The 17,413-nt window shown below is 42.9% G+C and overlaps 1 protein-coding gene across 9 annotated transcripts in view; it reads left to right on the top strand.

Moving 5' to 3' along the window:
* The first annotated feature begins 10,737 nt into the window (after positions 1-10,737).
* The window catches only part of fli1 (Fli-1 proto-oncogene, ETS transcription factor), a 70,339-nt gene continuing 63,663 nt past the window's right edge, over positions 10,738-17,413 (top strand). Inside the window, exons 1-2 of one of the 9 annotated variants that reach the window (XM_048562303.2) lie at positions 10,738-10,830; positions 11,540-11,623. In XM_048562303.2, the coding sequence (XP_048418260.1) occupies positions 11,585-11,623 (39 nt within the window). In that variant the 5' untranslated portion in view covers positions 10,738-10,830; positions 11,540-11,584. Of the gene's footprint in view, positions 10,831-10,855; positions 10,996-11,212; positions 11,624-14,762; positions 14,895-15,276; positions 15,649-16,326; positions 16,446-16,738; positions 17,345-17,413 lie in introns of those variants that run through there. The other 8 variants (XM_048562302.2, XM_048562304.2, XM_048562308.2 and 5 more) reach the window with 8 other exon arrangements.

The following is a 17,413-nucleotide window of genomic DNA, read 5'->3' as shown; positions in this document are numbered from 1 at the left end:
TTCAATTCAACCCTTTACATAGCTTGCCTGTTGATGTCTGAACCGAAGAGATGAAGTGAAAGAGTTGTGTTCACAAGATATAAAGGCTTGTGTGGTTGAATAGTCTGAATTTGCATTTATAGTTGTGTTCAGTGAAATACATTTTCCTTACTTCTTCAGCTAGCATGATACCTGAAGACTACTTCACTTCATTTTCAGCAGAACAGAAAGAAATTCTGGATATTTTCCACTGCAACTCCTGGTGACAGGAAGAAAAACCTAACTCTCTCATTCTGTTCTCAGTTAATATGTGAAGATCGTGGCTTAGAACCACAACTAACTTGGATCTTTTACTGGTTTTCCTAAGGTTTAGGCACATAATGCTTATTCTTAGCTAGGCAATAATACAGTTCAAACTCAGCATGGCTGCTATCCCAAACTTGGGTTGACCCAGGTCCGGAGCATAGTCCCATCCATTGTCTTTTAGCTAAACACAATTGATCCTTTAAATGTCTCAGCCAGTAATTTGATGATGTAGGAATGGGCTAGTCTCACTTCAGGGAATACACTTTGACTTTGTCTAGTCTAGCCTACCTATGACTCCAGACCTACAGCAATGTGATTGACTCTTAACTGCCCTCTGGGCAATTCGGGATGGGCAATAAATGCTGCCTAAACAGTCATGCCATCATCCCATGATTGAACACAAAAAAAATTGACTTATGCAATATATTTAAATGAAGAATATATATTTTCACAACTTTAAGCTCATCCAAAATGGAATTTAAACAGGAATTCATTTACACAGAAACTTAATATGTACACATGCTTACAAATGGCATCCAAACGTATACACTCCTGTATGTACACCTACACTGCACCAGAATATTTTCACAAACACAGATCAAAAGGAAAACACAATCCAGAGTATATACTTAATCAGAATTAAAACTAAATATTCTACTCCCACCCACCAAGTGTATACAAACCAGAATACTGTATAAATGCACATAGAAGCCAAATGTGTGTGCGGTATGAAAGTGTTTTCAAGACTGTGGGTGTTCCAAGATGGTGCGAGAATGTTCACGAATGAGATTGTTTGGGTGTCATATGAGTATATCTACCATGGTGTGAGCATATTTTTAGGGCTGTGTGCATTTGGGTGCTCTTTTTCTTGATGGGAGGCGAGTGTGAGTGTATGTTCAAGTAAGCGTTTGTGTTTTGATTTTGTGTGAGTTTATTTTCAGGTGTGTCTATGCGTGTGTATCCATTAAACTGCAAGTTATATTGTTCTTCAACCAGAAATCCCATAACAGAAAAATGATTGAAGAGGAAGCTAGTTTTTAGAGTTAAATAACAGTTGAAACATTGGGTTAAAACTGCTCGATCCACCGGCAATGACAACAGAACCAAGCACTACAAAAGCTTCTAAAGAAACAAAGCATTGAAATCTTGTAGCCTCTGACATTATATCATTAATCTCTCAAGCTAATGATCAATATCAGTAACAAAATACTGGTAATGCTGAAAATCTGAAATGTAAACAAAACATTAGAAGTAGCTAATGCGTTGGAAAACATCTATGGGGAGAGTTATAAAGCAAGCAGCTGAATTTTCCCAGCCTCATGGAGTCAGGGCTAGAGGCAAGGATACTGGGAAAATAACAGTGAGCTGCATTGGATTGACTTCTGGGAAAGAAAATCAGGACTTCCTAGGGTTTTTATAGCATGCTATAGCGTCACTGCCTCTGAGTCTGGAGACCCAGGTTCAAGTCCCATCCTGCTCCACAGGGTGGGGTAACATTTCTGAACAGGTTGATTAGAACGTGTCTAAATAGTAATTCTTGATAAGTGCATGAAACCAATCAGTATTATCTGTTAACTTAATGCAATACAGCACAGAAACAACCTTTTGGCCCGTGAATAAAAAACCAGAACTTAATTCCAACAGGCAGGTAACTTACATGTTGAGCTCAGGTGTAATAGGGTTTGAGAATCAATACACATTTTCAGTTGAGTCACAGCATTGCAGTGAACCAGATACACCTATGCACTTTCATAACAGTAAATCCTAATGTCTGCATGTATATGCAGGTAGAAATATCAAATTAAAACAGGCTGCTAGACCCAACTAGTCCTTATGCTGTTTACGTTATGTGACAACAAAATAGCTTGAATCACATTTATTTACACTTTTCTCAGAGCCTTTCAAATTCATTTGCGTTCACTTATGTATGTAACCTTAAATGTTCATAAAGGTTTTATCTGAGCCATTAACTCCAGAATTAAATTCCACTACCTTATAACTCTCTGAAGAGAATATTATTGTGCTTTCTGTCTAAACATTTTACATTTAACCTTGTATCAATGATCCTTTGGTCCAGAACAAACCACAACCTGTACCTAACAACCGAGTCCTTTCCTGCCATGACAGCATTTAAGTGATTCTCTGTATGATGTTTTTTCGCTTCTTGGAAGTGTATGACAACTACATTTTCGTATTTATTCCTGGGATGTGAGCATCATGGTCGAAACTAGCATTTGTGGCTCATTTCTAATTGGCACTGAAAAATCATTTATATAAATGATTTGGATGTGAATATCTGAGGTATGGTTAGTCAGTTTACAGATGAGACCTAAATTGGTGACGTAGTGGACAACCAAGAATGTTACCTCAGAGTACAAAGGGAACTTGATCAAATGGTCCTATGAGCTGATGAGCTGCAGATGTTTAATTTAGATAAATGTGAGGTGCTGCGTTTTAGAAAGACAAATCAGGACAGGAGTTATACACATAATGGTAAGGTTCTGGGGAGTGTTGCTGAACAAAGACACCTTGGAGTGCAGGTGCATAGTTCCTTGAAAGTATAGTTGCAGGTAGGTAGGATCTCGAAGAAGGTGTTTGGTGTATTCGCCTTTACTGGTCAGTGTTTTGACTAGATGAATTGGAATGTCATACTGTGGCTGGACATGCCATCGACAAGGCCACTTTTGGAATACTGTATGCATTTCTGGTCACCCTGATATAAAAATGATGTTATGAAACTTGAAAAGATTCAGAAAAGACTTTCAAAGGTGTTGCCAATGTTGGATGGTTTGAGCTATGGGGAGAGGCTGAATAGGCTGGGGATATATTCCCTGGGCTGTCGGGGGCTAAGGGGTGACGTTATAGAAGTTTATGAAATTTTGAGGGGTATGAATAGGATGAATACCAAGGCCTTTTCCCCAGGGTAGCCGAGTCCAAAACTGGAGGGCATAAGGTGAAAGGAGAAAGATGTCAACAGCACCTAAGGGGCAACCTTTCATGCAACGAGTGGTGCATGTGTGAAATGAGCTGCCAGAGGAAGTGGTGGAGGCTGGTGCAATTACAACTTTAAAAGTCACCTGGATAGGTATGTGAATAGGAAGGGTTTAGAGGGATATGGTCTAAATGCTGGCAAATTGGATTAGATTTACGTAGGTTGGCATCGACGAGTTGGACTGAAGCATCTGTCTTCATGTTATATAGCTCTATGACTCTGTGAGAAAGTCATGGTGAGCCACTTTCTTGAACTGCTGCAGTACACTTATTGCCAGTGCACCCACAGTGCTGTCAGGTAGGATGTTCTGTGTTTTAAACTCAGCAACACTGAAGGAACAGCCATATCAATCTATGTCAGGATGGTGTGTGGCTTAGAGAGGACCTTACATATAATTGTTGCTGTTGTTGTTCCCATGTGTCTGCTACCCTTCTCCTAGATGGTAGATTCTGCAAATTTGGAAGGTGATATCAAAACTACTTTAACGAGTTGATTTAATGCATCATGTAGATGGGAAGACTATTATCACTGTGCCTTAGTGGTGGAGGCAGTTAATGTTCAAAAAAATTGTAGAGGGCGCCATTGAGCAATATCGACAATCTCAATCTTACTGAATATCTTTGAAGCTCTACCTACTCGGCATTTCATCAAACTCCATAGCATGTTATTCCTGGTGGCCAGGCTTTGGGCAGTTAAAAAATAAGAGTTTAGCTATCAGATTTCCAGTTTCTGATCTGATCTTGTGGGTACAGTATTTTTATGGATGGTCCAGTTATGATTGCAGTTAATGGTAATCCCAAGGATGCTGATGGTGGGGTTTTGATGATGGTAACACCATTGGGTGTTGAGGGAAAGTGATTAAATTCTCTTTTGTTTTTATTACTGTTAATGCTACCAACTTTATTACTATTGTTGTTACTGAAGGTTACTGTTAACACTTGTGTGGTGTGAATGTTACTTACAACTTACAAATCCAAATGTGAAAATTGTCTGACATTTGCTACAAATGAGCATGGCCCACTTCACTATCTGAGGAGCTGTGAATGCTACTGAACACTGTGAAATCATCAGTGAAGAACCTTATGTTGGAGGAATTGCTAGTGATAAAGGAAATGAAGAGAATTGCTCCGGGGACGCTATTCTGAAGAATTCCTGCAGTGCTGTACTGGAAGGAGAAAATTAAGTTCTAATGAAAAAGACATTTATTTATATTTGCTGTTCATCAGGAGATAATAAAGAGCTATATGTTTCCTAAACACATGTGATGCATGCACTATATTTATCAAGTCTATATTACAAACATTATTGCGCATGAATATTACATACAAGTGCACACAGTCCTTTGTAATAATACTATGATTTTACTTAAGCACATGATCTGCATGTGGTTCAAGAAGATGGCTCATCACTACCTTCTGTGAGCCTTTTAACCAATGCAATGATTGCGAGTGATATTCACATCAGAAGGGTTTTGTTTTATTTTTAGAAGGTACAGTCATCACAGGCAAATACATGCTGATATGAGTTGAGATTTGCAAAAAAAAATTGAGATGTCTCTCCAAGTTAGAAGGTTACTCTTTTGACAGCGATTGCATTCAGGCGTGAAGTTGTTGGGGGAGATTGGAGATTCATTGATACCCAACACTGAGCAGCGTCAATGCACCTTTCATGATCAATGTGAGGTGGTACTTGAAGCCAGAGCATTCTGTTTCAGCAGCAAGAGAATGACCAGAGGGGTGAGTCCAGCTCACATCGCATTCAGCAGTTTGTTGAGAAAGGCTAAAGAGATCACAGCCATAAGATGAACAGGTTGAAAGAGCACCACATTTTCCACTTGGGAACTCTACAGCCTTTTGGACCCAATATTGAGTTCAACAGTTTTAGGGCTTGAGCTGTTTCATGCCCTTACCCAAATTCCCAGACCTTGTTATCATATAGTCTGCTTTTATAGACAACCCATTGTTGGCCACTAACAGTTCCCATTAACAACTATTCACCCTCCCAGCCAAACTATTGTCCACTCATTTGTCTGTCCAACTGTTCTTCTCTCTCTTTGGGCTCTGTTTCCATCTACCCTTTACACCTTGCCCATTCCCCATCCTATCTTTAGCATATAAACTGACATTTTACTAGCTACCATTAGTTCTGAGGAGGGGTCATTCGACCAAAAATGTTAATTCTGATTTCTCTCCACAAATGCTGCCAGACCTGCTGAGTTATTCCAGCAATTTCTGTTTATGTTTCTGATTTCCAACATCCGCAGTTCTTTCATTTTTATTTTATGATAGAAGAGGAGGGAGGTTTCAACCTACAGGCAAGGTTTGGATCCAGTGACCCTTCCTCAGAAGGTTCATCAGACTTGGTGCGTTTGGAGTGTTTTTGATCCATCTGTCCTGGGACTGCCATATCTGTTGTAGTCTGTCTGTACTGGAAACAGTATTGCAAGGTTAAGATTACATCTAAAAAAAAACTAAAAAACTGCGGATGCTGTAAATCAGGAAACAAGACATAAATTGCTAGAAAAGCTCAGTAGATTTGACAGCATCTGTGAAGGCAAAAAAAAGTTAACGTTTCGAGTCCCGTGACCCTTCCTCTGAACCCAGTTAACTTTTTTTTTCCTGCACAGATGCTGCCAAACCTGCTGAGCTTTTCTAGCAATTTCTGTTTTGTTTTAAGATTACATCTGGTCATTTGGACGTCAGTGAGTAATTTGACAACGCTTCTTTCTAGCGCAGCGGTGTTTATAATTCGGACAGTAGTCGTGCTGTAGCACTGACTGATACCGGCCGCATTGGCTTTGCTAGTGGAGGTCTATTTAATGGGAGTCACTGCTTCGGCTGTGGTCTTCATTTAATCCTAAGAAACATCTAAAGAACTGCAGATGCTGTAAATCAAAAACGAAAACAAAGTGCTGCGAAAACTCAGCAGGTCTGGCAGCATCTGTGGAGGGAAGTCAGAGTTAACATTTCAGGTCCAATGAGCCTTCCTCAACACTAATGGTAGCTCGGGAAAGTTTTTTTTTGCTGTACATGTATTTGACCTTGTAGGTGGGGAGTTCTTGTTGTTGTTGGCACTACTGGATTGTGAGCATCAATCTGTAAACCCGGAGTTCCAACATCAGCTTCAAACCAAACTTCTTTTCGTTGTGTTCGGATTTGGCATTTTTTTAAAAAAGCAAGTGCATTCCGGAAATTAATGGAATGGCAAACCAGACATATTTTGCTCTTTACATGGTTTTGTATAAATCGGCTACTTTCTTTGACTGACACAGTGATCAGACGTGCGCATGGAGGTTTTGGTTAAAGCCGGTCAGCGGCCTGTATCTGCCGTTCTTCTACGGCAGGCAATAGAGAGAGAGAGAGAGAGAAATAAAAACCACGATGGGACCGAAAACGCTAGAAATGGTCCGGTTTGATCGGAGAATGGTGAGAACGCTCAGGAAGTTAGGCAGCATCCCTGGAGAGAGAAAAAAATGAAAATAGAAATTAATCTCTCAGGCCGCTGACCTTTAAGTAGAAATGCTCCAATTCGCTGCTAAAGGCAAGCAACGAGGGAGATAGCACAGGTTAAGAGACGCCGAATGGACTTGCAACCATTACGTTTAACCCAATCGGTATCCTGTAAAAGATCGTTTTCTGTACATTTCAAATTGAAACGAACATATTTTAATTTAAAGTTTCCAAAACAAATGCATACAAATTTCGTTTAGTTACAATATCGACCCTGTTTTGTGTTGTACCAGTTTCCACGATGTCCTTTTACTTGGATTTTCGTTGCAAATAATTTTAAAAATATTTCTAATAGCGGGCCGGGCCGATAGATATGTTTGGTTGAGAATTTTGTTTCACAAAGTGCTGCCACCTGAATCATTCCATCTTCTGCAAGCACGTTTCCTTTATTAATTCTAGAATGCGCGGTTGCTGCTTCATACATTCGGCAACTTGTTTGTCTTTTGATTTGGATGCGGTCAGCTCTGTGAAAGGTGGATACTTTGAGTCATCAGAGGAGCGCGCTCTGACAGAGCTTGCACGCCAATAAGCAGTTTCGATCTACCGGGCCTGAACGGCTCTTTAAGTCATATTTACCTGGGGCACGCAGTACTTAGGTGTGCACGTGTATATACAGATGGACTGAAAAACATCTTTAAGGGCGGGGCGAAGAATGATGACAAATGGATTTACCGACTGCGGAAAGGTAGATCGTGACGTTGTGATCCGTGTCAATACCACTGTATGAGCAACTAAACACAATGTCATAGAGATGTACAGCAGGGAAACAGGCCCTTCGGTCCAGCTCGCTCATGCTGACTAGAATCCTATAATAATTTAGTCCCACTTGCCAGCATTTGACCCATATCCTTCTCAACCCTCCCTGTTCATATAGCATCCAGATGCCTTTTATGTTGCATCTGCACTCACCTCCACCATTTCCTCTGGTAGTTCATTCCATACATGCACCACCATGTGGTGAAAGAAGTTGCTCCTTAGGTCCCTCTCACCTTAAACCTGTGTCCTTTAGTTTTGGACTCCCCTATCCTACGAGAAAGACCGTGGTTATTAACCCTATCAATACCGCTCATGATTTTATAAACCTCTATAAGTTCACCCGGGGAGTACAAGTCCTACGCCTGCAAATAATTCACATGTTGGCAATGAAATGAGCAGTAAAAGACCCTTGTGGTGCAGTGATGCAGGAGGTCAAGGTGCAAGTCCCAACTGTCCTAGAGGAAAGTAGTAATAGGCTGATTGGAAAAATGTCTGTAGTACACAGAAGAGCATAAACTGGTAAAATGTGTACGTGGTAGATTTATTTCAGGCAGAAGTAAGTAGATTCTTGACTAAGAGAAGACTCAAAAATTATCACCGCGGGCGGAAGTACTGCAATCAGATCAGCCGCGATCTTAATGAATCAAGGAACAAGCAGGAGTGTCCAAGAGAACTCCATTCATAACTTAAGTGGATGTGAAATGGTGCATGTAGGGAAAAATAAATTAAGAGGCAGTATCATTGAAATGGCTTCATTTTAAGTGGAATATGGCGATGCATGTTAATCAATCATTGGAGTTGACAATTCAGTTGCAAATATTATGGGGTGTTCGGCTTTGAAAATAGGGCTCGAAATAATGAACTCAGGAGATCTTACTAAACATTTACCAGTCTCTGGTTAGACTGTGGCTGTAGCATGTGTTCAGCTGGGCACCACAAATTGGGAAGGATGTCACGGTCTCGAGGAAGGTAAAAAAAAATAGCAGTTTGTAGGATGTAACCTCGGAAGAAGGGTTTCAATTATATCCAGGAGTTGGAAAAAGTTTGAATCGTTGTCTTAAGAACAGAGGGGGTTTAAAGGAAGGCGCAGTTGTGTGTAAAATGATGTAGGATTTTGGTAATGCAAGCAGGAAGAAACGGTTATCTTTTGCAAGTGGGGTGTAGTTGAAAAGTGGTCAGGTATTTTAAATGATGAGAAACATAACTGGAGAGGAAATGAAAGGACATTGTTTCACACAAGTGTGGCGGTTATCTGGAATGTTCGATCTGAAAGATTCAAATTCATAGATACTTTCAAAAAGACAATTGGACGATGCATTTTAACATCATTAATTTGCAGCGTGACGGCGAGTAGCTGGGTTTTGGGATTAATGTGAACAGATTTCAAAGAGCCAGCACACTCAGGCACATGTCGAATGGCCATCCTCTCTGCTTTAAAATTCTGTGATTTTATGATCCAACACTCCCTTCAAAATATCTGTACCTTCTCTGAAATTCATCTTCCGCAAGTTCCAGGCTATATTTCTTGCTAACACATGTTACTTCTTTTGTTTACACAAGACTCGAGTGTGCAATAAATTGTGTCTAAGAAGTTGTACACCAGATGCTTTCTCTCAAATGCAACTATTTTTTGAATCAACTGTTTATTGAGCTTCGATCGAGTTCACAGTTTGGTGAACAATAGATCCTGTGCAGCGAGGCTGTGAAAACGGTGCAGTGAAAATCTCATGGCTGAATTGACTCACTTCCCTTCGCTCATAGTGGTCTGTTAGTGTGTTTCTGAATTTAGTGTTTCCGATTGTTTGCATTTTAATTATTTCAGCAGTTGTCAGATTGTGACATCTGAAAATTTGTTGGACTGTTTTCATCAGCTCCAGAACTCGGCGCTACTCCAGGTCACGGCCTTCATTCATTCGCTCAATCAATTTTTCATTCATTTGCGTGAATATGTCTGTGTATTTGCACTTGTATTCGTTTCCGTGGGTGTATATCTGTTTGTGTGCGTTTCTGTAAGTCCGTGTAAGCCTTTGAGTTTCCGTGTGTTTGTTTGTGTATTTGTGTTTGTCTGTATTTAGGTGCCAGCAGCTGTGTGTCGGTGTTTTTGTATCTGTATGCAGTTGTGTTGTGTGAGACTGTATGTGTTTGTGTGTAACTATATGCATTTGAGTGTCCACGTTTGCGTGCGTCTGTTTTTTTGTTGGTACGTGTTTGTGTGATACTGTTTTTGTGGTTATGTTTGTGTGCGCCTGTATGTGCTTGTGTGGCTGTGTTTGTCTATCTGTTTGACTGTGTGTACGTGTCATTGTCCCGTGGCTGTAAACTACATCACCAAAAGTCTTTAAAACTTCAAATGTTTCAAATGTGTAGCTCACTGTTTACATGACGTATTTTTTGTAATTCGGGCGCGTATTCTTTCCCTCTCAATATTACTTCATTTCCCTGCAATGTCACGAATTAGTTAACTCTGCGTTGCCTAGAAATGTAAATACCTTCATCAGTTCCGTTAGTATATAATTGAACGGTAGAGCTGAACGCAGACAGAGCGACCTGTCTGGCCCCTTTCACCCCGACTCGTTAGATGTTACTGTTCAGAGAAAACTGTTTCAATATGCTGGAGGCTGGCTCGCCGTGGGGGAGGGGAGACTGACTGAATTAAAGGGTTTAGTTTTTGTTTTAAAAAATGGATAAATGTACCCTGAATACCTCCTTTTTTAAAAAAAAAAGTGATATTTTCTCTTCTTGGTTTTGTCACTGAAGTTAGGGCTGACTATGTTAAAGTTAAGTCCATTCCTTTAAGTTAAGTTTAAGTTCGAGATTGTGTTGAAACTACGGAGCTTGAGCTCCACTCAGCGTCGCCTCTTGGTTTAACTCCTTTTAAAAGAGTAAAAATCCAAGTTTCCTACTTCTCGGGGTTTATGGTAAAAATGTAAGGGGGTGGGGGCAGTAATTCATGGGGACGGATTTCACAATCAGTTTGACACAGGAGGATTTCCATTTCACAGTAATTAATTCGAATTCATCTCAGAGATTGATCAACTAAACCAAAGCTTTTCTTTTGTTTTTTTTAAAAAAAGGTCTGTTAATAGTAATTCCCCGAGGCTTTGCTGAACTCGGTCTGTCTGGAGTTTTGGAGGCACACAGCCCCCACTGTACCGCAGTATGTACTTTCTTGTCAAGATTTGTACACAGTCAGTATTAGGCTGACAATGACCCGTTAACCAGCCTATCTTGCTGCTGCATTACTGCGCTGGGTTAAAGAAACCTAGGTGCTTTTAGCCGACGTAGAGGGTGAGTCGGTTTATTCTAGTTCTTTTTTTTCCCCAAAAAACAAAAGCCTAAAGAGTGAAAAACGACTGTTGAGGGATTGGGATTAAAACAAAACAGCACGGAGCAATGAGCAGCTGAAACAAACTTAAAACGAGTTCGGGAATGAGAAGGGAGCGACTCTCTCGGGTTAGTAGACACATCCAAATGAATTCTGGAAGAACACAAAGGTGAAGAGAGGAAGAGAATCGGAAAGAATGGGGGGGGGGGGTGCAAATGAGAAGTTAAGGAGAGAACAGAGGGGCGTGGAGGAAATTAAAGGAATGAAAGAGTGGAAGGGAAATGAGTGCCACACAATATTAACCCTGCAATAGATATACCGGGAAGGGAGGGAGCCTGAGGGACAGAGACAGTATCTAAAGGATGGGTGGGTGGATAGATAGGCAGAATGGATACATGGACAGACAAACTGACTGACTCACTAATGCGATGCATGTTTGAAGGAGCAGCGTTTAAACATTTCCTGAGCAACATCACTTTTGTAGGTGTGTCTGTGGCGGATTAGGATAAAGTGATGCCCTATCTGAGTGATTTGGAATGTATTTTATGTCCGCTGTGTGCGGTTCGACATGGCCAGGCAGTCGACAGGAAATGTAGAGGGGTCAAGGTGTGGTGGCCTGGGTAATAGGGGCACTAGCAAAACTCTCCTTCTCAAATGTAAGACTCCTTTCAGGACGTGGATCCAACCGGAGCGAGAAAGCGGGCAGCTTGAAGGAAGATGTTTCAGACTGTTCCGGACACCTCGTCTTACGTAAAGGTAAGAATGAGGCAGCAGTGTACCTGCAACAGCCTGAACTTCAATCCATTTAACACGCTTTCTGTCAGTAAGAAGAATCGAAGAGAAAAGCTAAGGGGCATGCTGAAGAATTTTGCTGAAATTGTCCCCTCAGCTGTGTCTGAATTTCTAGCTGTTTAGCTCCAGTGATCCAGATATAATCCTGTGCAATTTCAGAATGATTTGTAATTTCAGAAACTGGCTGCATAAGGCCCTGTCTACCATTAAGTTAAACACAGGGTTGACACTCACTCCTTATCGCCCACAATATCTTTGCTTATTCATTCCTTATCGCTGTCATATTACCTGTTGTTCTCTCATCCCTCGTTATCATCCAGACTCCCAAGTGGCGTGTAACGTCAAAAAGGCTGGAACTGATTAAAGCCTTTCTTTGAAAAAAATAGAATTGGACGTTCTCGCTATCGCCTGTCTCTCCATTTTTAAAGCCTAACATAAACATAATAATCCAAACTTCAAGTTCAGCGGCGGATGCAAATTTGAAACGAAAAATGAATTTCTCGTAGTTTTATTTAGTATAGATTAATATTGCATGGCAGCCCGGCTTCAGGCCTAGTCAGAACATGTGTGAAATCAAATTAAGTAGACAGACGATGTGAACGAGTTTTGAATCGACCATTCCGCTCAGGAATGTGCGTAATGTGAGTGTGGACTGACTGCAGATCCGCTTTAGAAGTGCTGTCATAGCTGCTATGGTCCGGAGAAAGGGGACTAAGGCCCCCTCTCTGGTTTTTGCAGTCACATGGCCGATGTCCCAGCTGCTTGGCTGTAGACCGTATCTGGCCAACTCCAAACTAAAGTCTTCATCGCTTCGTTCTTTGCCCCTTTTTTTGGGGTGGGGCATCAGCCGATTTCTTCATAGATTCAGACCTTTTAAGAACGAGGAACTTCCCCCGTCCAGCACGAACCCCTCCCCGACCCAGAGCTGACGAGACGGGGTGGGGGGGGGGGGGGTCGGTGAGGAATCCACCAGAAGTCAAAACAACAGTGAAAAAAACATCTCGAATGAAATAAAAAAATAAATCATTTGTAGAGTCCAATTAGTTTTGTCTGATTCGATCACCGTGCATGTATATGATCCAGATAGATACCTTGTGATTTTTTTAAAAAAACAGTCACACAAGGTAAATATCTGCCCATTTTGCAGTCATTGAAGAAGTTTGTGATCATGTGTACTATTGTTTCAAGGTGGAAACACGCAGCTGCAGGTGTGCAAAAGCTATTTATCTCACTGTTAACTACTTATGATCAAAAGGGGAAGCTTTGTCACAGAAGTTTAAAACGCGCCTCAGTCCTATTAAAGAAGACCTTTCGAAAACATTGATGTCACTGATATTCTATGGCGCTATTAAAGAGTGCAGTTTATAGACCTCGGGCTTGTACCCAACCCCCTTGAAATAGCATATTTTTTCACCCAGTCATAACGTTTGTGTTATTTCACAAAGGCTGGTTTTCAGACAGTCTCCAACCAAAGGGGGAACAATTCTCACTCTGTTCCTTGCTCTCTCCTTTCCAGAGTTCAACCAAAGCTCACCAAGTGAGCGAGACTCTCAGCGAGAAAAAGTGCCCTCCCTTTCTGCTTCATTGGGGTTCACATGGGTCACTATTGGCCCCTTTAGGACGATGCTCACAACGAGATATCGATCTAATTACAACCCCAACGTCCATTACTTTGAAAAGAAAGCTATGTATCAATATTCAAACACTCAGACGAACCCCTGAATCAGACAAACAAGAGGGACTCTGCGGTTATATTATGTTTCATTCAAGCGCATCCAGGTCCTGGTTGCAAGCTTGTTTTGCTAAGGTCAGCGGAGACTAGAAATTCTCCAATAAAAATAAATCTCAAATTAATTATGGCCTGGAGCAACGGCCCAGACAGCTTGCTTGTGCGCTCAGAGTTGCAGATACACCTCACCGTACCACAATCCCGAATCCACCGCCCCCGCCCCGCCAACTTTTCGTACAGCCATTGTAATTTCGGGAATTTACCCCGACCATTCCGAGGCTAAGTCAATAGGTTCGTTTTATTTGGATGTCTGAAGTTATCGTCATCTCCTCTCCTCCACCCCTAAGAAAAGTAAAATGAGATATTAAAGCTCACCGCCAGAGCTGGGTCATAAATTCTAGGCAGCCCTCTTGTTGCTTTCCGTGATTTAAACACGTTCTCCCCATACAATTTTAGTTTCTTTAACTCTTAAGAAGTGAAATGCCAGGAACAAAGTGAGAATCTGTTCCCCGTTACAAACAAGTCTTCAGGTCTATTTGCTCGGCTTTCTGGGTAACCCCCCAACCCCCGACCTCTCTTCCCAGTGACTGTTTGCACAGCCCAGGACTCGGGGTTCTCAAGATTGATACAGAGCGATGATGGACTGTAGCTGCAGCCGGGTGGGGAGAGGGCTGCGCCGGTTTGATGTGTTTGTGTGGGGGGCGCGGGTTGGGGGCGCGAATGGGACAGCCTCACGGGCGAGGAGGAGGAGAGCAGGGTGAGCCTGTGTACCTCAACAAGAACCGAGCTGTTGACTTTCTGAAGAACATTTTGCCGCAGATCGGGGATGAGAATCTCTGTGATCTGCAAAGAAAGGCTCATTCATTCATGAACTGCAGCAACTCTACAAAACCAGTCCCTGTTATGGTCAAAGCACCAATAAGAAGTGTTTTTCTTGTATTTTAAAGTATTCGATTAACCTTATTGCAAACTGACAATCTCTTCCCCTACTCCCATTGACTCGCTGTGAATAATCCCGCACTTGTAAACCCAGACTGAAGACACATATACAGTGAAGCAGCGTTCAGGATACGGATAGAGAGAGGTTCCCGGTAGTGAGAGAGAGAGTGAGAAAGTGAAACTGCAAACACACAGACATGAAACCTGCAATTAGCGCTGAAAGTAGCCCTCTCCCGATTGGTCAGTGTCCCACCACGATCCGCTCAGGTTGGGATCTGCAGTTCCAGTCAAATGCTGCCTGGATTGATGAGAATCATTTCAGAGGCGGGGGGATTGCGGGGTTGTCGGGGGGGGGGGGGAGGTTGGGGGTAGGGGTGTGATGTGGGTGGGAGAGAGAGAGAGAGAGAGGGAGCTGCGGGCTTAACTCGCTAAGTTACTCAAGATTGAACAAGGCCACTGAAGACTTGTAACGCATTTTAATAGAAACCAGGAGCGCCACGTCTGGACTATAAGGGCAGATTCCAAATAAATGCATTTAAATAAATTTTTAAAAAATCACCTGAGCAGGTAAACTCAATTCTGAATTATACTGAGTACAGTAAGAAGAGTTCCTAAGTGTGTATTTTAAGTGGCAAATGAACTGTAACAGGGAGCCGGTAGGTGAATTGCTTCATTTGGTGACTGGTTGCGGGTAACTTTTGAAAGGGCTTCGGAAAAGGCCGTTTGTTGCTTGAGATGATGCCGGGGGCCGGGATTGTTTTGTCTGACCTTCATAAATAAATAAATGTCAAAGCCTTCCTAAAAACAGGGCGTAAGGAGTTGGAGATAATCCGCCGACGGTTGTGATTGTGTGGGGTGGGGGAAAGGACTGCCAATTGACTCTGTGAGCGGTTATAAACACAACCAGAGCTGGTGGCTTCATTCTATTCTGAAGTAAAGGGGCATGTGAATTTGTGCGTGCGTGTGGAGCAGGGCAGAATTGTCTGAGAGAGGGTGAGGGGCGAACAGGAAAACGCTTTGGAACCACGCAAAAGAGAAACGGCTATTGTTTCTGTGTGTGTTTTTTTCTCTCTCTGCCTTATCTTGACGGCCAAAATATCCTGCTTTCAAAAAAAAATGTGTAACGAGCCCCCACCATTGGTTCAGCTTCCTCCCGAGCAGCTGACTTCACTTCCCAAAATTGCCAATCTTTCATCCGGTTACCTCGCTTGTCCGAGTAAGAATTGTGGTTGTAATTACCTCCTGACCGTGTCATGTTTGCGATATTGTTCCGATTTGTGGAAAAGGGAAGAAATCGGGGGAAATGGACGGCACTATTAAGGTAAAGGGAAGGGGGCTGGGGCTCTGGGCTGGGGGCTGGGTTTAAGAATCTCCTCTCTTCGGGATGTTTAGTTTTTTCGCTTTTCCTTCGGGCTGACGCCACTTTTTTTCTTCACCTCCCTCCTTCACTTCAGCCACTACCAGCACCCCCAGCCAAATCCAACAGCCCCCCACCCCAAGTTTCCAGCCCAGCAACAAGCAGGGCGATTCCCTCAAATTGTCTGCCTCCTTTGGAAACGTCTTCTCCTTGGTTTGGGAGATGATACAGACAGAGGCTTGTGCAGGGGGTAACTGTGCCCCTGTCCTTGCAGGGCTTGGGACATTTCGCTCCTCCAATTCGAGTTGCACCGGGGACAGAGAGCTGGCTATCACTCACCCTGGATTAGACCAGGAGAGTGAGGGGCTGCTCTCATTACAAAGAGGGGACCTGCCGCCGACCTCTACCAACTGCGCAACGCCGGATGGCACAGCGCCCAGCGGCACTCAGGACCGGTGCCACCCGTCCCCCACCCCCCGACCCCCCGACCCCAGACAGACACAAATAGCGCGCGGCGACCGTGTGTGTGACCAGCAATTCCGCCCCCCCCCCCCCCCGCCACCCCCCTTGGTATGTCCCTCTGAAGGATAGCCGCCGCGCAGTGTGTGCACGCTGCCCGCAGCTCATTGCTGTTCGCTCCGACAGAGAATTTGCTGTCCCCGGGGCAGACGGTGAGCCAATAAATAGGACCAAGGCAGGGGGAAATCCCTTTAAAATCCAGTGTTACGGAGTGGCGAACGTTCAACCGGAGAGGGAGAGAGGTGAGCGCTCTTCAGGGTCCTAGAACAAACAGTTTAAAGTGAAGGTTTGATTGATTCATAACTGAACTGTAGGTTTCTCATCAAACCCCCTCCCTTATCGACCCAGCATACATTTCCGTTCTTTACACCCCTGCTTCCTGACAGATTTCCTTTTTCCTTAATACAATAAAGATGGAAAACTATCCTCTCTCCTCCTGTTCTCCCTCTGATTTATGTTCGACTTTTGTCGGCATTTATTTTGCGATTTTTTTTTCTCTCTTACTTATTCTGAGGAGACTAGGCGCCTCTCCCTGCTCCTTCCCCTCGCTAACTCTATCCCTTTTGCCGAGCTCACAGAAGTTTGGTTTTGGCTTGGGTTTCTGAGCGTTGGCAAGTGCGGAGTCGCTGAGCAGACAAGCCTGAACGAACACGGACAGTACTGGGATAATACTTCCCAATGTCCTAGCTCAGTCCGGGCCACGGCGGACCGGGGCCGAGAGGGCTACTTTTACTTCTACACCCAAAGCTCGCTTGCCTTCTATTAACTTCTAGACCTGCTTCAGACTTTCTCGCAGTTTTGTTACTCCCTTTCAATGCAAGATTCGTACAACATTTTCTCCACAACGTGCAGACACCTCAGTCACTTCCAGAGATTGATCGGGAGACACGAGATCAGTGTTTCCAGCTCACAGGGACAGCGTACCTGAATAAATTGGACTTTCCTGTGCTTTCAGTTTTAATTGAGATAACATGGTCACTAAAAGTGCTCAATTAATAATTGTTCCATTAAAATTTGCCGAAAGGAAAAAAAATGCTGGAACGTTTTTCGTCTGCTCCTGGTCAAGACAATTTTCAAGAATACCACTTGGTATTTCTTGCGAATTGTCCTGATGTGCGCAAGATGCAAGCTTCGCCAAAAGGTGTTCATTTTAGTAAAGTGTCGGTTCTAAACGACTATGTGTGTTCCGTTCACGGCCAGCGTCTTTAAT

This window comes from Stegostoma tigrinum, chromosome 32 (genome assembly GCF_030684315.1).
Source record: "Stegostoma tigrinum isolate sSteTig4 chromosome 32, sSteTig4.hap1, whole genome shotgun sequence".
In the NCBI taxonomy this organism is placed as follows: Eukaryota; Metazoa; Chordata; class Chondrichthyes; order Orectolobiformes; family Stegostomatidae; genus Stegostoma; species Stegostoma tigrinum.
This window is presented reverse-complemented; position numbering and strand designations above follow the sequence as displayed.